Source organism: Eptatretus burgeri, unplaced genomic scaffold (genome assembly GCF_056783735.1).
Source record: "Eptatretus burgeri isolate ZD-2024b unplaced genomic scaffold, Ebu_testis_v1 Ebu_testis_scaffold_72, whole genome shotgun sequence".
Lineage (NCBI taxonomy): Eukaryota > Metazoa > Chordata > Myxini > Myxiniformes > Myxinidae > Eptatretus > Eptatretus burgeri.
In genome coordinates, this window is record NW_028222022.1 from 19,780 (window position 1) to 45,000 (window position 25,221).

Genomic DNA, 25,221 nt, shown 5'->3' on the forward strand with positions numbered 1-25,221 from the left:
ATTTTTTTTTTGCATTTCTACATGTTTTAAGTGATTTCCAACCCCCCCAAAAATTGAGAGAAATTTTTTTTTTGCATTTCTACATGTTTTAAGTGATTTCCAACCCCCCCAAAAATTGAGAGAAATTTTTTTTGCATTTCTACATGTTTTAAGTGATTTCCAACCCCCCCAAAAAATTGTTACCCCCCCCCCAAAAAGGGGGAATTTTTTTTTTTTTGCATTTCTACATGTTTTCAGTGATTTCCAACTCTCCCCAAAAAAAATTGTTGGAGAAAAAAAAATGTTTTTTTTTTGCATTTCTACATGTTTTAAGTGATTTCCAACTCTCCCCAAAAATAATTGTTTGAGAAAAAAAAATTTTTGCAACTTTTTTTTCAACAAAATTTCGATTTCTTTTTTTTGCATTTCTACATGTTTTAAGTGATTTCCAACCCCCCTCCCCCCCAAAAAAAATGGAGAAAAGAACTATAACTGTCAGCACTGTTGACATCATATTTCATGAATAAGATATAAGGTTCACTTGAGTGACCCAGCAGTATTGGCGGCGGTGGTTTTGCACTCTCCCGAGTGCTCCCCCTCTAGTTTTTACGCTGATTTCATCAAAGTATGGATAATCCGAGGAGTGCAAAATCCCATATAGCCTATATGACGTTATATTGTTCCTGGAATGTTCCAGAGGAAGTTTTGCACCAAATAATCCTTGACCTTTGACCTTCAAAGGCCACAAAGGTTAAATTTTCAAAGTTGTTGGAATCGAACCATGTTTTCGACCTTCTTTGACGAACTAACTCCAATAAGCTATAGCACGTATCCTGTTTCCTTATTTTAATGTCCACAACATTGTTTTGTGACCTTAAAAGGTTTTGCAAAGGTCAAATTTTGAAAGTTGTTGAACGAAACCGGGTTTTCGACACTTTGCAGCTGTTGATGGAAGGCCACTATAATTAATTAAAATTGGTGAAAAATTATCACTTTGTCTCATCCTTGACTTCTGAAACAATCTGCATCGTCAAATACCTCTCGTGAACCATCGTCGTCTTCAGACTTGTTTTATAGTTCGGTTATTTAAATCTCCAGATCTCCTCCACTTGCGGCCACAGTGTCTTTCAGCGCTTGCGCCCTCGTCTCGCGGTCGTAGTATACGAGGAAAGGTCCTCACGTGCTTGGTTCGACTTCCTCGAATTGGTCTGAATTCCAACACATCGTCGTTTCTCCAGCAAGAGGGGAACAGACAGGCGTAGAGGGGGCGGGGTTTTCCCGGCTCGACCATAACCCCGCCCAGAAATGGCGGATCCATGGAGGTCCCTGTCCAATCAGGACGATCAGCGCGTCAGCCCCGCCCCACTCAGAGCCTCAGAGTGTGAGTGTTTGCAGAGTTGTCGAGTTCGGAGGGTTCATAATTCAGAGAGTTGGGAGTTCTTTGGAGGGAGCAGTTCTTGGAAGGCAGTTTGGGTTGGTTTTTTTGCTTAAATTTTTTATTTGTTTATTTATTTGTGCAGAGATCTCAGGATCGGAGTGGAATTTGCATCGCATTCACATACGTAACGAAGATTCAGTGTGTTTTAAAATGAGTGGAACTTTTAATGGAACCAACTTGCTTCCCGTTCTCTTCTTGGTTTAATGGAACCAACCAACACCAATGGAACCATAAGGTGGACAATTGTTTTCTCTTTTCTTTCCTTCAGGGATTTCAAGGAAAAACTGGGCCACCTGGTCCTCCAGGAGTCATTGGACCTCAGGTAAAGACAAGAGCAAGTTCATCAATAATATATTTTCCTGGAAGCCTTCATGCCACAGACAGTGATGGAATGATTTATTTCCCATTGATAGACGATGATATATGAGTGTGTTCTGTCTGATTTCACAATTGGTGAATCTTCGAGATATTAGATGCAGCACTCACAACATCCTTCTGAGGACATGGGAAGTCTGCTTCCTTTCACTCTTCACATGTATTATTGTCCTTTTATCCACAAGAGTGGAAGAATTAATGAGTGGCAGGAATTGAATCCTTGGTGTGTGTGTGTGTGTGTGTGTGTGTGTGTGTGTGTGTGTGTGTGTGTGTGTGTGTGTGTTTACACAGTTGTTTCGATGTATGTGTGCACATTAAATGTGTGTAAATTTACAACTGTGTGTGTGCGGGTCATTGTGTAGGCATGTGTATAATTGTTGGAGTGAAGTGTTGAAGTGACAATATAATTGGACTTGATCACAGGTGTTATTTGTGATCAGTGTTATCATTATGTTAATTAAATGACAGTTTTAGAGTTGTAATTGTATTTTTTGTAAGTTTTGTTTTTTCTCATTGCTTTTTAGGGTTCAACAGGCCAGACTGGACCCATGGGAGAGCGGGGTCACCCTGGCCCTCCTGGCCCACCGGGTGAGCTGGGACTGCCAGGTTCAGATGGAAAAGAAGGCATGAAGGTCGGAAATAACAGTTTTATGTTTATACTGCAATACAATTTTTAGTTAAAGCAACAACAACCAACAACAACAACAACAAACAAGGGGTTGGGAGTAATTTGTGTGTTGAAATGTGTTTCGATAAACAGTATGAGTAAAGGTGATAACTCGATTTTGCAATTTCAGATTGATAGTTGAGGGTATAAACTGAATTTTAATCTCACTCTCCATGGATTGATGTTGTATTAAATTATTTAACACAGGTGTTTAAACTCTGACACAAATTCAGGTAAATTGGTCTCAATGTAAAGTGATGAGAACACACTTGTTCGATAAGAAAAGTATAATTCCTGGATGCTGTCCTTCGAATAACCCAAGTGGTTTTTAATGACCTTTGTTGAACCTTTCACCTCCGAAATCATTGTTTTTAATCTTACCGTTCATATTGACCCCCAGGATATCCATGGTAATCGTCATGGCCAATGAAATTTAGAGTTTATAATCTGTCCCTCACCTCTTGATCTCTCAAAATCTTGGAGTTACTCAGTGAGGACTAGAATATGGAATACCCACACTGTTGATGAGAGTGGAAAAATCACGACAACACTCTCAATGTCAAACTTCCAGGGTTATCGTATCCATAGACTCATGAATTACCCCCACAAGTGTGTGGATCAGGTGGTTCATTCTCATCACACCAAGCTCCTCGACGCACATTCGTGGAGCACCCAAAACCCCCACATTAACACGTCATCAACTTGGGGAAAAACACAAGCTATGGTAAAGCAAGCTCAAGACACAGCTGCTTCTTCTACTGTCTGTGTGGCATCATTGGCTGGGGGTACAGCTGTGCAACTGATGCAATACCCTCTGCTGATTCTATCAGGGATTTTTAATTTGTTCATGGTGCCAGCGATAGCTCACCTACTCTTCAAAAAGGACACCGTGGGATCTTTAACGTCCACCAACTAATCCCAGGAGATGGGACGTGTATGTTTACGTCCAACCAAACGACGGAACACACATTTATGAATCACCCTGCCTGTGAAACACTGGGATGACAGTTTAAAGCTGGGTTTGGATTCAAAGCGAGGCTGGACAGCTTAAAAGTGAGTGTACCAACCTGTGGGCCATTCTGCCAGCCCAAGAGACCCACTGTCCCCTTTTAAAAACTTAACCAAACAGGTGTGGTAATCTTAATCCTGATGAAGCAGCACTTTATGGATGGAAAGAAGTAAATTAATACAGAGGTCTCATAATAATTAGCATTCTCAGGTCTCACACTCAGAGGTCTCAGGACTTATTTGTCTCGAAAAACAAATCATGAAAATCACAATGACTAAATTATGTTTTCCTTCCATCTCATCTGTAATGCGGTCGATGAAAGACTTCCCTGGAAAGAAATCACATCATATATATACCAGAGTTCATGACTGGGAAGTTTATCATTGAGCCGGGATAAAATAGTAGGATCAATATGTCACATGACCCCCAAAAAATTGCAAGAAAACGTTTTATGGAATCTTTTTGTTTTATTTGGTCTTCAGAACAACATATTAAAAGTTACCAAAAATGGACGACCACAAAGGGTCTAAATATGGCGTCAGTAAAAATAACTAAATGGACGATTGACATCCAAACAAAAACTGATTAAAATACTCCAAAATACCAAAAGTGTTACACAGTCTACCCTCGAGAAATTAGTTTTGATCTGTCGAGCGTATGTTCCAACGTTCCTTCCACCGAATATTTAGTCTTCATTTTCATCATCTGAAACTGGCTCAGTAACCACATAACCACAGTTGCCTTCTTGGCAAGGTCCACAAGCTCTGGTCCATTCAAGGCCATGTTTATTACAGCTACATTTCAGTATGCTGCATCCTGTAGTGCAGTTGCAATGGATCATTTTGAGCAGAATGTCTGGTGCAGGGCTCTGATGCATCAGGAGTGGAATATTTTTGTCCTCTTGCACATCCAAGCCCCATTCAGTAGGGTTCATGCCGTCTTCCTTGCCCATCCAAACCATGACTTGTCGGTACGTCTGCCGAGAGTGAAGGTTTGTGACCGAGGTTGTTGGACGCAGTCTTTTGGTTGTCACGAAGGTCTCTGCGGCCACTTTCATGCAAAGGAACTTGTAGCGTAATGATGCCAAAGAGTCAGATTGGGTTCCGTTAAACAAGGACACCATTGCCTTGCAACCAGTGGTTTCTACAGTAAATTGATCTGCCATTGGTGTGCAAAAGACCTGTGAACAGGCACGCAAGACAGATTCACCCTTGATGACTTTTTGGAAAACAGATTTCTTCCCCATCCCAAAGATTCTCAAAGTAGTGTCACATCCAGAGAAAGTATGAGCAAACAATAGATCAGAGCAGACATCATCACCAAGTAACCGTTTCAGAACTTCGATTTTATAAACATTTGGTTTCCCCTTGTCTGACCTAAAGTACAGGTACTTGCAGTCCTTAGAAGTTGCATGATACAGCAGCAATACCAGCAGATCCGTGTCTTCTCCGATCAGGGTTGTTGCATTGGAGGATGTCATTGTGACGGATGCTTTCACGATGTCCAAGTCTGCATCTCCTTCAGCTTGGATGATATGACAGCTTTTCTGCCGCAAGTGTTCAGAGATCAAGTGTATGAGGTCCTGTTTGTTCATAACATTTGAGAGGAAATCTTCCTTTCTCCCAACGAATGTTGTTGTATCCGATATGTTTACCTTTTTCGAAACCAGAGCTCGACTTTGTCGCTGATTCGTATTGTCCTTTGTACTTGGTCCTCCATCATATCCATCAAAGACAATGGTGGCATTTCCGGACAGGTCTGATGTGAAAGACGCGTCGGCATCGGCAATTGAGCTGGAGGTGCTGCCTTCGGTCCATTTCAGTCGATGTAGAAGTGAACCACCATCTAGAACATAGCGATCAGTCTCTGGAATGGACTGAATAACTGCATCTTCTGATGAAGTAACTTGCCATTGTATGGCGTCCAGAAGTTGTGCTTTTTCTGGATTCTGCACACGATTCAAACAAGGATGGAGGATATGGGGAAAGTTCACATTTCATTCCCTCATCTAGGCACAGATTTTCCTGCTGAGATACCACAAGGAACCTCTGAAATAACAGTGCTGGATCAATGGCTCAATCCTTGGTGATCTTTTTGGCCAGGGCTGATGTTAGTGTCCTCACTGCAGTGTTTCATTTGTGCGAATCCGAGAAGACAGATTGTCCTTCCATTTTATTCACTGTGTTTCTGCCAACAATGAAAAGGTCTTGCACATTGACATCCTCATTAGCATTTATACCTGTGATGATGTCACGAAGGGTCACCTCATCCGAGAATGGAGAATGTTGTTCAAGCTTTGTGGCAATTTTGGCCAAGTCCATCGTGTCCATGTCTATTTGTGATGCAGATTCCTCTTTGTGCTGTTCGCTCATTGTGTATACGGTTCGACAGAATTCCTGCATGGCGTAGCTGTTGCTGGAGGATACCGGAGACGACATTGTCCAAACAGCTCTTTGATGTTCAGTCATTCCACTTCCTCTTGTCAGGCCCCCTGTACATTTAATGGACCGCATCAGGGTCTGTTTGATCACCAAGTCTGATCCAAGGCCAGCCCAGCGTTGGTCGGTGCGTTGAATCACGTGGAATCCGTTTCTGAATTTCGAAAATACTGCAGAGTTTTCAGTTTCTCACGCCTGCATCTTCTGCAGGTAAAGATAAGCAGACTGCAGATGGTTGGGATGTCCAGCAGCAGCAAATATCGTTAAGCAGACAGATATAGCGTGGAGTTGCATTTGCTACGACCCTGTGCAATCGGCCTCGACAAGTTCCCAGGCCACTCCCAACATTTGCAGATAGTTCAGCCATAATTTGCTCGTTTTTGAACTGTTAGATAATTCAGACTTTTTGGAAACTAGTGTATGGGAAATCCATTTGATACAATCAATTTTGAGTGATGTTTCCAAGTCTATTGAACTCGCATCTGACATCGCATATTGACTGTCAAATTTTTGCACGAGGATCTCAAATCCTGGCTCATCTGCAATGACTTTAGCTGCGATCCTGGTGCATCAGACACTGACAAACAAAGAGGTGTCCCCAAAATTGGCGCTGCAAAGCTTTTCCATTCATCATGTGATGAACCACAGCGTTTTCACTGGAAATCGTCTCCAAGACCTCTTTCAGGTCACTCCCATTCATCATTACTCCTCTGGCCCCCAACAGATTGAGCTCACTGAAAGTCATATTATCCCCCAAAAATTATCCTCAAAGGATTAAAGTGATCGGAAAGTGTTCAATTCATCAGATTTGAGTCGATATCAGACATGTTCTCACATTGGCTCCCATCTTTTTCTAACCTCATATCTAGACCCTTTATGTTGGTCCAATTTTTAGCAACTTTTGATATGTTGTTCTGTAGACCTAATGGAAAAGAAAAATACCATAAAACGTTTTCTTCCAATTTTTTGGGGGTACACGGCAATTTTTCCATATTTTGACTTTCCTCAAAGTTACTAAGTTGGATGACGTCATAAATTATAGGAGTTCGGAGAGACGATTTGTCATTTAACAGACCCCTGGTATTTCGACAGATTCAATACTGTTCAATGAGTTTTCTTCCTTTCTAACACTGGAAATCTCCTGGCCCTTTTAATCGGATGAGATGTTTTTTTCGACTGATGGAGAAGGCATCCATCTATTAACATGCTGATCGAGGGGAACAGGTTGTTCAACTGGTGGTGTGACCTCAATAGGTATTGCCTGTCCCTCACTTGCAGCAAGCTTGGGAGGAGAAGGAAAATCCTCTATTTCTCTTTGCCGACGACTCCACCCTCTGCCGTACCATCTGTCATCCCTCAGACCGGCAAGCAGCAGCTTCTTCGCTCACTGCAGATCTGGATAAAATCACAAACTGGTCCAACACGTGGAACATGTCTTTCAATCCAGACAAATCTCACACTCTCACTATGTCTCTTCGAAAGGACCGTTTACAAAACCCCCCCCATCCACTTTCTCAACAATCCTCTGGAAGAAGTCTTTTCTTTCAAGCTTCTAGGTCTCACTATCTGCCATGACCTTTCCTGGGAAAGTCACATTTCCAACCTCGCCTCAAAAGCCAGTCGCTGACTGGGAATCCTCCGTCGTGCTAAGTCCTTCCTCGACCCTCTTGAGCTCCTGACCACTTACAAAGCTTTTGTCCGTAGCCTGATGGAGTACTGCTCTCCCATCTGGGCTGGTGCTCCTGCCTCCCACCTTTCTCAGCTTCACGCTGTCGAAACCAGGGCATTTAAGATCATCGGCATCTCGCGCAATGAAGCTGAGTCTTTGGGCCTCTCACTCAATCACCGCAGGTTGGTCGGTGGTCTTTCTGTCTTCTACCGACTCCTCTCCAGCCTTGCCCCCCCTGCTATCTCTGCGATTTGTCCCCACCACATTTCCACAGGGCGCTCAAGGTCCGCCAACAACCCCCTTCTGGTAAAACTACCAAAATCACTAATCACTGCTCATCTTTACTCTTTCATTCCTCTTTTTTCCCGCCTTTGGAATAAATTTCCTCACTCTATTCTTTCCCATTCTTCCCTCCAGGCTTTCAAAACAGCTGTTCACCACCACCTCTTATCTTCCCCCATCCAAATCCTCGATCTTTTCTACCCCCGATAATCCACCAAAGCCCACTTCCTTCATTTCTCCTGCTTTCCTTCCTGAAAGTCCCTGAAATGTCCATCTTCTCTTCGCCATGTTCCCCGTCCCATCCCCATCCCTCTCCCTTCCACAGTTCACCTAATGTGTCTGTTCCCCACTGTTTTGTCCCTTCCACTCCCACCCCTCTTGTCTCATGCCTCCTTGCTGTGAGTTGTGTGTTTGCTCTCATACGAGCCTCGACCAAGGTATACAAAAAAAAAAAGGATGCAAATGATAGTGAAAGCGACGTGGACTTGCTCTACCCTGATTCGGACAAGCAGTTCCGTGCCGTCTTCGAAGAGGAAAGCATTGACGAGGATTTCCTCGGGTTGAGCTGAAAAGCTTCATCAAACTCAAACAGCCCTTTTTCAGGGCCACAAATCCACAAGACATAACTATCATACCGGGATGAATCCCTTTTCTTCCTTTTTCTGGGAAGAAAAAAAATCCTCTTCATAATATTAAACAAGGACAAATGTGTCCAAGAGCAGCGTCTGAAAATTATCCTCAAAGGATTTGTCGGCTAAAAAAAAACAACAACAACAATTTCCGATATTTCGTCACGTGCCTTGATTAAGCCAATAGCGAGACCCGTCATCGTGTATTTACGTATTTACGAAATAAATAATGTATTTACGAACTGACAATACATTAAATGGAATAATCTTTCAATAGTGACGTGAACTTTTCGAAACTTTAAAGCAAATGTCCGAATATATTTAAAAGTTCATGAAAGACGCTTTCAAAAGGCACCGTCAATGCGAGGATGTGTACAAGTGTTTAGTATTTAAGGAGATCCGGATCGTGTATATAAAAGAGCCGAGTCCGAATATAAAGGTTTTGTCTTCACAAGAAGAAGGAGAAGAACAACGCCGAGCGTTCTTAGAGCAGCGTTCGCTACGTGAGACGCTGCTGAAAATAATAAATAAAAATAAAAACTTCTTGGTGTCCTCTCCTCTCTCTTCAACTTCTTGAAAATGAGAATAAGACTGTTAGACTAAATTAAGGGGACGTGGGAGTTCGTACGTTGATTCCTCCGTCACTTTGTTTCGTACAAAGTTAATGTACAAACGTATTGAGATCTCGATCAGAAAATAAAAAGATCAATCGATTAATTTCCTTTGAGGGTGAAAAATACGGGTGCTGTTATTTGATTTGAGGGTGAAAATATTTGAGGGAAATAGAGATGATGAGCTTCACCAAAAAGCTCTAATTTGGTCTCATCTGTCCACAGGACATTTTCCCAGAAGGATTTTGGCTTGTTCAGGTGTGTTTTGGCAAACTCCAGTCGGGCTTTCTTTTGTCTCTCTCTCATCAGTGGGGTCCTCCTGTGTCTCCCACCATAGAACCCCTTTCATTTAGTTGGCGATGGATTGTGCGAGTTGAAACCGTCGTACCTCGTGTCTGAAGGTCAGCTTGAATCTGTTTGGCAGTTGATCAAGGTGCTTTCTCCACCATTCGAACAATCCTTCACTGAAATCTTCCATCAAGTTTTCTCTTGTGACCACGTCCAGGGAGGTTGGCTGCAGTGCCATGGGCCATAAACTTCCTGATAACATTGTGTGCGGTGGACACAAGAACATCAAGGTCTCTGAAGATGGACAAGTAACCTTGAGATTGTCCATGCTTGGCTACAATCTTGTGTCTGACCTCCTCAGACAATTCTCTGTTTTTCATCCTTTTCTCCATGCTCATTGCGGTACACACAGAGACACAAAACAGTAGAATGACTTCATTTCTCTCTTAAAACTGGTTGAATGAGTGATTTTTTTTATTTCGCAGGCACCTGCAGCTCACCACAGGTGAGTTCAATTCCAAAGGAAAGGAGAATCACCCGCCAACAACAACTCCTAATAGCTGAGTCTGGTAACCGCAGGTTACTGTCTTCAACCGACTCCTCTCCAGCCATGCCCCCTGCTCTATCTGCGATTTGTACCACATTTCCACAGGGCGCTCATCTGGTAAAACTACCAAAATCATGAATCACTGCTCATCTTCACTCTTTCATTCCTCTTTTTTCCCGCCTTTGGAATAAACTTCCTCACTCTATTCTTTCCCATTCTTCCCTCCAGGCTTTCAAAACAGCTGTTCACCACCACCTCTTATCTTCCCCCATCCAAATCCTCGATCTTTTCTATCCCCGATAATCCACCCAAGCCCACTTCCTACAATTCCCCTGCTTTCCTTCCTGAAAGTCCCTGTAATGTCCATCTTCTCTTCGCCATGTTCCCCGTCCCATCCCCATCCCTCTCCCTTCCACAGTTCACCTAATGTGTCTGTTCCCCACTGTTTTGTCCCTTCCACTCCCACCCCTCTTGTCTCATGCCTCCTTGCTGTGAGTTGTGTGTTAGCTCTCATACGAGCCTCGACCAAGGTATACAAAAAAAAAAAAAAATAGGTGTCAATAATATTGTCGAGACCATTTTAGGATTTCTATGTGGAATAAGTTAAGAATTCGTAATTTTTTTAGATTTTTTTTTTTATGTTTAGCTCCACTGGAAACCAAATAAATACTGTTAAGTCTGAGGGGTATACAAATATCACCACATGATATCACCACATGCATTCAAAGGGTAATTAGGTTGTTTAATTCGGTATGCCATGCTGTTCAGTGGTGATAAGTTGTCTAGTAAATGTCCATTTCTTCAAGGGGGAAATGATAATTGTCAAGTAATTAGATAGGGAGACGGGTTAGGGTAAGTGTGTCTGCGTAAACCCTTTTAGTATTCCCTGGAGGCTTGCCGTGACGTAACAGGACAGTGCTGCGGATGGCTCCGCCCCGTGATCACGATTGGCGGAAGGCGACGGCGGAGGGCCAATAAAACGGCTCGATTGGAAGTGACGAGGACTCGAGGATAAAAAGGTTCTGTTCGGGGAAAAGAGGTGGAAGAAGAAGATTGAAAAAGAGAAACCGTTTTGGTCGAGGCTGTTGGGTCTCGGAGCGTGCTCTCTGATTGCGCTGGTTCGTTCCTCGATTCGTCGTGTCTCGTGGCCTTGCTGTGCCTCGTGCCTCACCTCGGTTGGCTCTGGGGTTCTGCTGGCTCGGAGTACGGGGCCGAACGGCGGGCGGACTTGCCTCCCTCTCCTGCTCGCATCTTGGCGCCAGAACTGGCTCCCTGGCGGCTGTGAGCGGACTTGGGCCGACACCAGGAGGTCGACAGCACCACGGTGTCTCCTGCCCCTGACGAGCGCAACGCCAGCTCGTCCGGCGCCAATCCAGGGACTGTTGCGTCTACACCACGGGCCAGCCTGACCACCAGGACCAGCTACGTTTTGTGTGTGTGTGTGTGTGTGTGTGTGTGTGTGTGTGTGTGTGTGTGTGTGTGTGTGTGTGTGTGTGTGTGTGTGTGTGTACCTGGCGCCTTAGAGGGTTTGAGATTTGTATATCCATTGGAATTGTTTGTGTTTTCCCCACGCCCGAACCCACACCACCATCCCGTCGAATCGCCCCGGATCCCTCCTCTTGCCGAGTCTTATTATTATTTCTGGTTGGAGAAATAAACATTATTAACTCAGTGAAAAGCGACTCGTGCCACCTTCCTCGTCCCGTTTGCTGTGGAGCGATTAAAACCGCCATCTTTGGGTTATAAAAAAATAAACCGCCTCCATCGTTTCGGCTCATTCTCCGTTGACGGGACTGTTCAAGTCCCGTGAACGCCACAATACATTTGTGGAGAACAAAATATTTTTTTAATTTCAACAATTTTCTGGAAGAAATGGTACATTATTTGAAAAAAAGTGCAAGGGTGTCAATATTTCGGGCCACTACTGTGTGCATGTGATTCAATTTAAATAAAATAAAGATTGTAAAAGTCATATAAATAAATTAATTCTGGAAGTTTACCGCCTGACAGAGTGGCTATGACACCACCCGAGCGAACACGTAACGTGAGTTATTCGTGCCTGTTGTGTGTGTCCTTTATGATGTCCTTATAAACAGTAAGTTTCCTGTTTGAAATGATTTTCAATTTTTAGCTCGCCTGTTCGAAGAACAGAGAGCTATAGCGATACCCCTGGCGTGAGCGTCACCATGAGCGTGAAAATGTTAAAGTTTTTGGTGCAAGTTATTTTTTCCTGTCTAATGTTTTTATCTTCCACACTATTTTTTATACGCTCGATATATAAATATATATTTTAATCCTAGCGTATTATGTGAAACCGGTCGTCCGTCCGTCCGTTCCTGTCCGCACTCTAACTCCCAAAGTTTTCAACTTTCACGTTTCATATTTGGTACATAGGTACAGACTGTGGAGACGGTGTGTCGTGACCTACGTTCGTCATCTAAAGTGGTTGCCATGGCAACCAGGATGCTGTTTTCCATGTCGTAGCACAATTCTGTATGGACCTTCTTGTTCGGGCGTATATTGTGCTCACTTGCGCTCTTGTCACTGATTACAATATACAAATACATATACTGCTTTAAAATTATTTGGATCAGACTTCACTGCAAGGCTTTATAAAAAATATTAACTAGAACGGGCACTCATAGAGCGCATACCTTCGCCGCCACTACTTTTTTTGTTCTTGGTATGAGTGTGGGGAACTGGTTTCATATGAATGGTGTTATGACACAAACCACATATCTATAATGTCATGACCCCCCCCCGACTTTCGGGGCCACGGACTAAACAACAATCAACTCACGTCGTTTTGGCGAGTCTTCACTCGCAAGCTCGGTGAATACAACGTTTCAACAAGAGAAGGTGATCTCGTTTTCAAGGTTGTGACCCCCCTGACCTTTGACCCCTAACCGGTAACAAGAGTATGGGCGTCATTGTGTCATATTGCATATCACAAGATGAGGCGTTGAATTCTGAACATTTTGGCGTTAGTTGCATGCAAATTGAATAAAAATTGACCGTGTTATCGTAAAAAGACGATTTTGACCTTTTCGTGACCTTGACCTTGACCTTTGACCCGAACGATCCCAAAATCTAATCGAATGCTTCCTGGCTAATAACCAATCATCCCACCAAATTTCATGCAATTCGGTTTGATACTTTTTGAGTTATACGAATCACAAGATTACAAATAAATAAATAAATAAATAAATAAATACACGCCGACCAAAACATAACCTTTCGCAGAATGCGAAGGTAATAAGGGTTTCGTCGACTCCCCTGATTTGCGACAAAGTGACCATGACCTTTGACCTTGCCCTTCAAAATTTTGTGCGCTGAAAGGGACCTCAATAGGCCTCTGATATGCGAAGTTACAAAAATTTCCAATGACAACTGTGCTCTGCAGAATTTTTTATCCGTGATTCCAGACAAACAAAAAAAAAAAACAAAACAAAAAAAACAAAAAAAAACAAACAAAAAAAAAACATACAAGCTGACCAACATATTTTGCAAAAACTTCGTTTTGGCAAGATAATAAATGATCATTTCATATTTAAAAGTGAGTTTTGGGTAAAAAGTCGGGTCGGTTTGTTTTCATCCCCGGGGGAGTCAAAGCCACGCCTACTTGAAGCCACGCCTACTTGAAGCCACGCCCACTTATAGCCACGCCCACTTCAACCGCTTTTCAATCCGCCAAGTATGTCTTCCTCCCTCGGCTCGTCTCCCATTGTGGCGTACTCTCTGTCTCTGTCTCTCTCTCTCTGTCTGTCTCTCTCTCTGTGTCTCTGTCTCTGTCTCTCTCTGTCTCTCTGTCTGTCTGTCTCTCTCTGTCTGTCTGTCTCTCTCTGTCTCTCTGTGTGTCTGTCTCTCTCTCTGTCTGTCTCTCTGTATCTGTGTCTCTCTCTCTGTGTCTGTCTCTGTCTCTGTGTCTCTCTCTCTCTGTCTGTCTCTCTCTCTCTCTGTGTCTCTGTCTCTCTCTGGTCGGTGTGTTGAAGACTTGGTCCGATTTCCCCCTGGTGATGTGGACGCCCTTGCTCGCCGTTCTGTGTTCTCTCTGCACCTGTGAAGGTGAGACTCCATTATTGTTGGTGAGAGGTGGGTTCAAACCTCCCGGTGAGGAAGGTGTGTGCGGTGAGTAACGGGTACACAGGAATGTCTCTCCGTCTATAAACCACATCCTTGTTTATCTTCAATGTACATTCGACTGGCACACACGAACATGGCAAGTGACCCGGATTTTCGGGGTTTGACCCGATTTGTTTGTGAAAACCCGCAGACCCGTTGTAGTGGGGTCTAAACCCGTATTGGATGGAAACAATTCACTCTCGAACGTCTTGGTGATGTTTATCAGAACTCTGGAACACTTTAAATGGCAGGATTTGATTCGATTCGGATTATTAGGACACACGACACCGTCTAATCACAAAGAACTACAGAGAGAGAGAGAGAGAGAGAGAGAGAGAGACAGAGAGAGAGAGAGAGAGAGAGAGAGAGAGAGAGAGAGAGAGAGAGAGAGAGAGAGAGAGAGAGAGAGAGAGAGAGAGAGAGAGAGAGAGAGAGAGAGAGAGAGAGAGAGAGAGAGAGAGAGAGAGAGAGAGAGAGAGAGAGAGAGAGAGAGAGAGAGAGAGAGAGAGAGAGAGAGAGAGAGAGAGAGAGAGAGAGAGAGAGAGAGAGAGAGAGAGAGAGAGAATGAAAGAAAGAAAGAAAGAAAGAGAGAGAGGAAGAGAGAGAGAGGAAGAGAGAAAGAGAAAGAGATAGAGACATATCCAGGTTCGAGTACATTGCGGTGTCCCATCCTATTTCTTTGGCTGCATGGCAGTGTCTCATTTCATTAAAATTAATTACCGTTAGAATTTGGAATATGGGAACTTATGGCATGAAATATCCTTCATGTTGATGTAAGGTGTGCAATCTGTACCTGCTGGTTGCATGATTTTTCTGTAAGTGCAGTTGTGGCACTGTGGCAGTGCCCCTGTTCCACCTGATGTTATTGATCCATCTATAATCAACACACTTGGTGTTATTGATCCACTTATGATCAACACACATGGTGTTATTGATCCACCTTTGATCAGCCCACCTGGTGTTATTGACCCACCTTTGATCAACCCACCTGGTGTTATTGATCCACCTCTGATCAACCCACCTGGTGTTATTGATCCACCTCTGATCAACCCACCTGGTGTTATTGATCCTCCTATGATCAACCCACCTGCTTTTATTGATCCACCTGTGATCAACCCACCTGCTTTTATTTTTCCACCTTTGATAAACCCACCTGGTGTTATTGATCCACCTATGATCAACCCACCTGGTTTTATTGATCCACCTGTGATCAACCCACCTGCTTTTATTGATCCACCTATGATCAACCCACCTGCTGTTATTGATCCACCTATGATCAACCCACCTGGTGTGATTGATCCACCTATGATCAACCCACCTGGTTTTATTGATGCACCTATTATCAACCCACCTGGTGTTGATCCACCTATGATCAACCAACCTAGTGCGACTGATTCACCTATGATCAACCCACCTGGTTTTATTGATTCATCTATGATCAACCCACCTGGTGTTGATACACCTATGATCAACCCACCTGGTGTTGCTGATCCACCTCTGATCAACCCACCTGGTTTTATTGATTCACCTATGATCAACCCACCTGGTGTTGATCCACCTATGATCAACCAACCTGGTGCTACTGATTCACCTATGATCAACCCACCTTGTGTTGTTGATCCACCTATGATCAACCCACCTGGTGTTATTGATCCACCTATGATCAACCCACCTGTTTTATTGATCCACCTATGATCAACCCACCTGGTGTTGATCCACCTATGATCAACTCACCTGGTGTTGTTGATCCACCTATAATCAACCCACCTGTTTTATTGATCCACCAATGATCAACCCACCTGGTGTTGTTGATCCACCTATAATCAACCCACCTGTTTTATTGATCCACCTCTGATCAACCCACCTGGTGCTACTAATCCACCTTTGATCAACCCACCTAGTGTTGTTGATCCACCTATGATCAACCCACCTGGTGTTATTGATCCACCTATGATCAACCCACCTGGTGTTATTGATCCACCTATGATCAACCCACCTGGTTTTATTGATCCACCTATGATCAACCCACCTGGTGTTGATCAACCTATGATCAACCCACCTGGTGTTGATCCACCTATGATCAACCCACCTGGTGTTATTGATCCACCGATGATCAACCCACCTGGTGCTACTGATCCACCTATGATCAACCCACCGAGTGTTGTTGATCCACCTATGATCAACCCACATGGTGTTTCTGGTGCAGGGATAATGTGGAATGTCATGTTAAGCATGTTCAGTTTGTCGTTTTAAGGGTTAACTGGAGTATCACGTGACACTGTGGTCCCTGCAGGTGGATCACACAGAGGACGGTGAAAACACGTCGAATTGCGCCATTTCCCTTTGAGATATCACGATGTACAGTACATACTGTACATCGTTTTGGCCCCACCTTTCAATGGTGAAGAATTACTTGAAAAATTAAAAAATATTCTCGGATCCGTATCCGGATCTTCACCAAAATCGAATCAGTTCGTCCTTGTCTCACACCCAACCTGTCCACACCAAGTTTCATCGGAATCCATGCACACCGTTTTAAGATATCCTGCTCACAGACAAAAAGACAAACAAACAGGTGAATACCGAACGGACGTCCACGTTCGGTGGCACAGGTAACGAGAAATTCCCTGACTGGGGTCTCGTGCCCACACTCGAGGTCTCATGTGCACACTCAGGGTCTCGTGCCCACACTCGGGGTCTCATCTGCACTCTCAGGGTTTCGTGCCCACATTCGGGGTCTCATGTGCACACTCAGGGTCTCGTGCCCACACTCGAGGTCCCGTTCCCACACTTAGGGTCTCGTGTCCACACTCGGGGTCTCGTGCCCACACTCGGGGTCTCGTGTAAACACCTGTGGTCTCGTGCCCACACTCGAGGTCCCGTGCCCACATTTAGGGTCTCGTGTCCACACTCGGGGTCTCATGCCCACACTCGAGGTCCCGTGCCCACACTTAGGGTCTCGTGTCCACATTCGGGGTCTCATGTGCACACACTCAGGGTCTCGTGCCCACACTCGAGGTCCCGTGCCCACACTCGGGGTCTCGTGCCCACACTCAGGGTCTCGTGCCCACACTCGGGGTCTCGTACCCACACTCCGGATCCGGATCCGGATCTACACCAAAATTGAATTGATTCGTCTTTATCACACACCCAACCTGTCCACCAAGTTCCGGCTTCATTCGTCCATAACCTGATGAGAGATCCTGCTATCTATCGATTTTGGCCCGATCTCTCAATGGGAAAGAATCACTGAAAAACATTCAAGTATCGGGATCCCGATCTTCACCAAAATCTAATCATTTCATCCTTGTCACACATCCAACCTCTCCACCAAATTTTCTCCAAATCTGTCCACAACCTTTGAGATATCCTGTTCACAGACAGACAAACTGACAAAAACACAGACAGTGGTGAAAACATAACCTCCATTCACCTTCGGTGGCAGAGGTAATAGGAGCACAACAGAGCTGGAGAAATATTTCAAGACCACCAATGCCTCTGGTATAGAGAGAAGGTTTTAATGGTTTAAATGAGGGGAATCTTGGAAGTGACAGCAGTTGTGTGAAGTTTGGAGCTCTTTTCATGACAGATCATTGAAAGCCTTTCATACCATGATACTTGACAAAGGACCTCCCCTTTCTCAGAATCACAAGGCAGCAGTGGGCTTTGGAGGCCAAATCGCAGATATCATCTGTCCAATTAGACAGGATGTAGTGTATTTTGAGATTTGGGAGTTTGAGAAAGTGCTCATCTTCAAGAGAAATATGTGAGGACGAGGAGTGTGTGTTGGGGTTGAGATAGGGTGGGAGGGGAGGGGGGGGGTCGTATTGTCGTACAGAAAAAAATAACCTTCTGGTGAGTGGAGAGGGCTACTCGGAAGAAAACAGGACCATTCAGCCTTATAAGAGATTGTGGTTGATCCCATGGAGCATCGAAATGTTTCAAATTCAACCATTCTCCACGTGTCTGATGTTCAGTGAGATTGCTCTCACGATGGTGTGGCACATGCATCATGGACCAAAAGGCTTTTTCCTCTTGTCTTGATTTCCTAACGTTACAATATAAACTGAATATGTCTTGTACAATATGAACTTGTACAATATGAACTTGAACAATATGAACTGCCTTTCCTCCAAAATAAGTTTCTGCTCACACTAAGTGACCCAAAAACCAAAAGATTTCCACTGGAAGGCGAACCACCTGCTCGATGAAGAAGTCAAGCTGTGATTCTCCATGATTACATGGTCAAAGTATTCAGTTTGATCTGGAGAGAAGGGCTATTATTAATCAGTTTGCAGTCAGTCAAATTTCTATATGCATCTTTAAATTCGAAGCAAAGGTTGGGAGGATACTCGAGAAGTATGCACACTTCCCTCCAAGCTGTTTCGCTTTTCGTGCTCGCCCGCCATTTCGAGCTCATCCGTCATTTCATTTGGAGCTCTTCCGCCATTTCGAGCTCGTCCGCCATTTCGTGCTTGTCCGCCATTTCGAGCTTGTCCGCCATTTCGTGCCCGTCCGCCATTTCGTGCTTGTCCGCCATTTTGAGCTCGCCCGCCATTTTGAGCTCGTCCGCCATTTCGGGCTCGCCAATTCGAGCTCATCCACCATTTCAAACTCATCCTTCATTTCATTTCGAACTCGTCCGCCATTTTGGGCTCGTCCGCCATTTTGAGCTCGTCCTCCAATTCGAGCTCATTCACCATTTCAAACTCGCCCGCCATTTCGAGCTTGTCCGCCATAACAGAGACAGGTGATCATCCTCTCTTATGGAAAGGACATTCCAGGCACTCACCCGAAGTGACAGCCTCAGGTTAACCCAAGGAGACCGTCGTCTGGTGTACGAAACCTGAGCACCACTCGGACACACGTGACCGTAATCTGACCCGGGAAGGTTACCCCGTGGTTTTCCTCCTATCATCATGAATGAGGGTCCCGAAGGGTCCTGAATTAACTTTTTCCTCAAAAGTTGATGGAATCAATCGGAACTTGCACAGACACAATGTCGGGGTTCCCTCATTAATCCCTGAAAGTTTCAGCTTCCTCGGTCAAATCCTTCCGGAGGAGTAGGTGATACATACATACCCACCTACATACCCACATACCCATATATAACTCCGTTATGGAGGGAAGATTGTCGATAAATACAAAAACAGAAAATAAAGAACGTTGATTCGTATCGAGGGAATAATCATCGACGAACTCGGACTCGATTTTCCACTTTCACAACACAATCTGAAACACAAACAATCCGTTAAAACGAAACGTTCAATCTTTGTATTTATTTTAAATCATGGACACGTGATGTGGCGGGAACCAATCAGACACCGCGATCTCCCTGTTCGCTTTTTCCCCAAACAGCTCGCGCTCTTCACTCGGTTACCACAGCGTACCGTCCTTCACCGACACGACGTGCGGTCCACCATGACCCGAGATCTCAGAGCGAACACCTCGGGATCCCCGGGAGGTTCTTCGGAAGACCGCGGGTCCATGGTCGGTTCACCCGAGACCCGGTACGTGACGTTCACTCCGTACCGAGAACTTGTGTTTCCCGTACTGATCCGTGCTGTGTACTAACACAGGAACTCATTGATTTAGTGAATGTCATGATATCTGGAGCGGAGCCGGAATTGAATTGTGAATGGAAATCCCATCCATGACATGTTACCCTCCCTCTTGTACATGTATGACATCATTTTATACCTCATCACTTCATTCCTCTTTAATCTCGTTTACAACAAATCAGATGAAGATTTACTTGTGATTATGGGCCTCTGCACCGGCACACAATGGCCTGTTCTTGAGGACTGCAGTGGCATCTTTAACGTCCTCGATGAATCACTGGATGAGAAGACAAGATACTTACCTTTGCTTTCAGAGGAAGGTATGCTCACTGATGCAACACCTTCCCTGGGCATCACCAGGTTGGGAGTTTATAGCTCGTCCTGTAACAACCTTATTTTAGGCCAAATTATGTTCAATATTATATTTAAAGATGTAAAGGGTGAACTTCGTTTCCACTAAACCAGTCGGCTGTTTGTAAAGCAGAGTTGGTGAGAGTTTACCAGGAAACTAATTAATTTTGCTCGATGGATGGAAGTCACAAGTTCAAGGTCAAAGTTTGACCCAAAATCATTTTTCACGAAATTTTAACCTCAAGCTGTGACCTCGACCTTTTGACCTGCTGTAAGAACTGTTATGAAACCATTGTCACGGGATAGGTGTGTTTGTACCGATAAAATATAAAAGTATACCTGGTGTTGGTTTAATGGTTGGGGTGGTGGGCTTGGTTTACATGGGTCCTCAGTTCAAATCCCACTTGGCTGTTGAATTAATACCAGGTGGGGTTGACTCAGCTTGTCATTCTTCTGAGGTTGGCAAAGTGATACCAGCTTGCTGGGAGGATTGAGCTGTTTGAGTATCCTGTGTCAGAGTGGTCACCAACCAGGATTGTTGGTCCTTATGATCCATCCATGAAGACCACACTCTGTACAGAGAGAACATCAGTGCTGCTGCAGCAGTTACCTGGGTTATTGGACACAATCCTGGACAGGTGACCAGTCTGACACAGGATACTCAAACGGCTCAATCCTCCCAGCAAGCTGGTATCACTTTGCCAACCGCAGAAGGATGACAAGCTGAGTCAACCCCACCTGGTATTAATTCAACAGCCAAGTGGGATTTGAACTGAGGACCCATGTAAACCAAGCCCACCACCCCAACCATTAAACCAACACCAGGTATACCTTTATATTTTATCGGTACAAACACACCTATCCCGTAACAATGGTTTCATAACAGTTCTTACAGCAGGTCAAAAGGTCGAGGTCACAGCTTGAGGTTAAAATTTAGTGAAAAATGATTTTGGGTCAAACTTTGACCTTGAACTTGTGACTTCAATCCATCGAGCAAAATTAATTAGTTTCCTGGTAAACTCTCACCAACTCTGCTTTGCAAACAGCCGACTGGTTTCGTGGTAACGAAGTTCACCCTTTACATCTTTAAATATAATATTGAACATAATTTGGCCGAAAATAAGGTTGTTGCAGGACTAGTTATAAACTCCCAACCTGGTGATGCACAGGGAAGGTGTTGCATCAGTGAGCATACCTTCCTCTGAAAGCAAAGGTAAGTATCTTGTCTTCTCATCCAGTGATTCATCGAGGACGTTAAAGATGCCACTGCAGTCCTCAAGAACAGGCCATTGTGTGCCGGTGCAGAGGCCCATAATCACAAGTAAATCTTCATCTGATTTGTTGTAAACGAGATTAAAGAGGAATGAAGTGATGAGGTATAAAATGATGTCACACATGTACAAGAGGGAGGGTAACATGTCACGGATGGGATTTACATTCACAATTCAATTCCGGCTCCGCTCGAGACATCGTGACATTCACTAAATCAATGAGTTCCTGTGTTAGTACACAGCACGGATCAGTACGGGAAACACAAGTTCTCGGTACGGAGTGAACGTCACGTACCGGGTCTCGGGTGAACCAACCATGGACCCGCGGTCTTCCGAAGAACCTCCCGGGGATCCCGAGGTGTTCGCTCTGAGATCTCGGGTCATGGTGGACCGCACGTCGTGTCGGTGAAGGACGGTACGCTGTGGTAACCGAGTGAAGAGCGCGAGCTGTTTGGGGAAAAAGCGAACAGGGAGATCGCGGTGTCTGATTGGTTCCCGCCACATCACGTGTCCATGATTTAAAACAAATACAAAGATTGAACGTTTCGTTTTAACGGATTGTTTGTGTTTCACATTGTGTTGTGAAAGTGGAAAATCGAGTCCGAGTTCGTCGATGATTATTCCCTCGATGCGAATCAACGTTCTTTATTTTCTGTTTTTGTATTTATCGACAATCTTCCCTCCATAACGGAGTTATATATGGGTATGTGGGTATGTAGGTGGGTATGTATCATCTCCTCCTCCGGGAGGATTTGACCGAGGAAGCTGAAACTTTCAGGGATTAATGAGGGAACCCCGACATTGTGTCTGTGCAAGTTCCGATTGATTCCATCAACTTTTGAGGAAAAAGTTAATTCATGAGCCTTCGGGACCCTCATTCATGATGATAGGAGGAAAACCATGGGGTAACCTTCCCGGGTCAGATTACGGTCACGTGTGTCCGAGTGGTGCTCAGGTTTCGTACACCAGACGACGGTCTCCTTGGGTTAACCTGAGGCTGTCACTTCGGGTGAGTGCCTGGAATGTCCTTTCCATAAGAGAGGATGATCACCTGTCTCTGTTATGGCGGACGAGCTCGAAATGGCGAACGAGCTCGAAATGACGGATGAGTTTGAAATGGCGGACGAGCACGAAAAGCGAAACAGCTTGGAGGGAAGTGTGCATACTTCTCGAGTATCGTCCCAACCTTTGCTTCGAATTTAAAGATGCATATAGAAATTTGACTGACTGCTAACTGATTAATAATAGCCCTTCTCTCCAGATCAAACTGAATACTTTGACCATGTAATCATGGAGAATCACAGCTTGACTTCTTCATCGAGCAGGTGGTTCGCCTTACAGTGGAAATCCTTTGGTTTTTGCGTCACTTAGTGTGAGCAGAAACTTATTTTGGAGGAAAGGAAGTTCATATTGTACAAGACATATTGTACAAAACAGATTGAGTTTATATTGTAATATAAGGAAATCAAGACAAGAGGAAAAAGCCTTTTGGTCCATGATGCATGTGCCACACCATCATGAGAGCAATCTCACTGAACATCAGACACGTGGAGAATGGTTGAATTTGAAACATTTCGATGCTCCAGGGGATCAACCACAATCTCTTCTAAGGCTGAATGGTCCTGTTTTCTTCCGAGTTGCCCTCTCCACTCACCAGAAGGTTATTTTTTTCTGCACGACAATACGACCCCCCCGCCCTCATCTCGCCCCCCACCTCCCCTCCCACCCTCTCTCAACCCCAACACACACTCCTCGTCCTCACATATTTCTCTTGAAGATGAGCACTTTCTCAAACTCCCAAATCTCAAAATACACTACATCCTGTCTAATTGGACAGATGATATCTGCGATTTGGCCTCCAAAGCCCACTGCTGCCTTGTGATTCTGAGAAAGGGGAGGTCCTTTGTCAAGTATCATGGTATGAAAGGCTTTAAATGATCTGTCATGAAAAGAGCTCCTAACTTCACACAACTGCTGTCGCTTCCAAGATTCCCCTCATTTAAACCATTAAAACCTTCTCTCCATACCAGAGGCATTGGTGGTCTTGAAATATTTCTCCAGCTCTGTTGTGCTCCTATTACCTCTGCCACCGAAGGTGAATGGAGGTTATGTTTTCACCACTGACTGTGTTTTTGTCAGTTTGTCTGTCTGTGAACAGGATATCTCAAAGGTTGTGGACAGATTTGGAGAAAATTTGATGAAGAGGTTGGATGTGTGACAAGGATGAAATGATTATATTTTGGTGAAGATTGGGATACCGATACTTGAATGTTTTTCAGTGATTCTTTCCCATTGAGAGATCGGGCCAAAATCGATATATAGCATGATCTCTCATAAGGTTATGGACGAATGAAGCCGGAACTTGGTGGACAGGTTGGGTGTGTGATAAAGACGAATCAATTCAATTTTGGTGTAGATCCGGATCCGGATCCGGAGTGTGGGTACGAGACCCCGAGTGTGGGCACGAGACCCTGAGTGTGGGCACGAGACCCCGAGTGTGGGCAAGAGACCCCGAGTGTTTCCACGAGACCCCGAGTATGGGCACGAGACCCCGAGTGTTTATACGAGACCCTAAGTTTGGGCACGGGACCTTGAGTGTGCACATGAGACCTCGAGTGTTGGCACGAGACCCCAGTCAGGGAATTTCTCGTTACCTGTGCCACCAAACGTGGACATCCGTTCAGTATTCACCTGTTTGTTTGTCTTTTTGTCTGTGAGCAGGATATCTTAAAACGGTGAGCATGGATTCCGATGAAACTTGGTGTAGACAGGTTGGGTGTGAGACAAGGACGAACTGATTCGATTTTGGTGAAGATCCGGATACGGATCCGAGAATATTTTTTAATTTTTCAAGTAATTCTTCACCATTGAAAGGTGAGGCCAAAACGATGTACAGTATGTACTGTACATCGTGATATCTCAAAGGGAAATGGCGCAATTCGACGTGTTTTCACCGTCTTCTGTGTGATCCACCTGCAGGGACCACAGTGTCATGTGATACTCCAGTGAACCCTAAAAACGACAAACTGAACATGCTTAACATGACATTCCACATTATCCCTGCACCAGAAACACCATGTGAGTTGATCATAGGTGGATCAACAACACCAGGTGGGCTGATCAGAGGTGGATCAGCAGCACAAGGTGGGTTGATCATCGGTGGATCAATAACACCAGGTGGGTTGATCATAGGTGGATCAACACCAGGTGGGTTGATCATAGGTTGATCAACATCAGGTGGGTTGATAATAGGTGGATCAAAAAAACCAGGTGGGTTGATCATAGGTGGATCAATAACACCAGGTGGGTTGATCATAGGTGGATCAATAACACCAGGTGGGTTGATCATAGGTGGATTAGTAGCACCAGGTGGGTTGATCAGAGGTGGATCAATAAAACAGGTGGGTTGATCATAGGTGGATCAACAACACCAGGTGGGTTGATCATAGGTGGATCAATAAAACCAGCTGGGTTGATCAGAGGTGGATCAACAACACCAGGTGAGTTGATCATGGGTGGATCAACAACACCAGGTGGGTTGATCATCGATGGATCAACACCATGTGGGTTGATCATAGGTGGATCAATAACACCAGGTGGGTTGATCATAGGTGGATCAACAACACAAGGTGGGTTGATCATAGGTGAATCAGTAGCACCAGGTTGGTTGATCATAGGTGGATCAATAAAACCAGGTGGGTTGATCATAGGTGGATCAACAAACCAGGTGGGTTGATCAGAGGTCGATCAACAACACCAGGTGGGTTGATCATCGGTGGATCAATAACACCAGGTGGGTTGATCATAGGTGGATCAACACCAGGTGGGTTGATCAGAGGTGGAGCAATAACACCAGGTGGGTTGATCATTGGTGGATCAACAACACCAGGTGGGTTGATCATAGGTGGATTAGTAGCACCAGGTGGGTTGATCAGAGGTGGATCAACAACACCAGGTGGGTTGATCATAGGAGGATCAAGAAGA

General features: G+C 44.6%; 2 protein-coding genes across 31 annotated transcripts in view; one reads left to right on the forward strand and one right to left on the reverse strand.

Moving 5' to 3' along the window:
- LOC147007605 (uncharacterized) overlaps nucleotides 1–20,446 on the forward strand; it is a 36,062-nt gene extending 15,616 nt beyond the window's left edge. For 4 of the 17 annotated variants that reach the window (XR_015054059.1, XM_085866744.1, XM_085866735.1 and 1 more), the window contains 4 exons: nucleotides 1,686–1,739; nucleotides 2,327–2,424; nucleotides 19,413–19,564; nucleotides 19,798–20,443. Coding sequence is in view for 14 of the 17 variants with exons in the window: in XM_085866744.1 (XP_085722870.1) it covers nucleotides 1,686–1,739; nucleotides 2,327–2,424; nucleotides 19,413–19,564; nucleotides 19,798–19,801 (308 nt within the window). In the remaining 3 variants the exon portion in view is untranslated. Of the gene's footprint in view, nucleotides 1–459; nucleotides 1,453–1,685; nucleotides 1,740–2,316; nucleotides 2,425–9,521; nucleotides 9,920–10,812; nucleotides 11,349–19,412; nucleotides 19,565–19,797 lie in introns of those variants that run through there. The other 13 variants (XR_015054058.1, XM_085866749.1, XM_085866739.1 and 10 more) reach the window with 12 other exon arrangements.
- Nucleotides 20,447–21,154: 708 nt separating this feature from the next.
- LOC147007606 (uncharacterized) overlaps nucleotides 21,155–25,221 on the reverse strand; it is a 62,184-nt gene continuing 58,117 nt past the window's right edge. For 8 of the 14 annotated variants that reach the window (XM_085866753.1, XM_085866757.1, XM_085866751.1 and 5 more), the window contains 2 exons: nucleotides 21,533–21,684; nucleotides 21,164–21,299 (listed from right to left, as the gene is read on the reverse strand). In XM_085866753.1, coding sequence (XP_085722879.1) covers nucleotides 21,296–21,299; nucleotides 21,533–21,684 — 156 coding nt within the window. In that variant the 3' untranslated portion in view covers nucleotides 21,164–21,295. Of the gene's footprint in view, nucleotides 21,300–21,532; nucleotides 21,685–25,221 lie in introns of those variants that run through there. The other 6 variants (XM_085866754.1, XM_085866760.1, XM_085866759.1 and 3 more) reach the window with 3 other exon arrangements.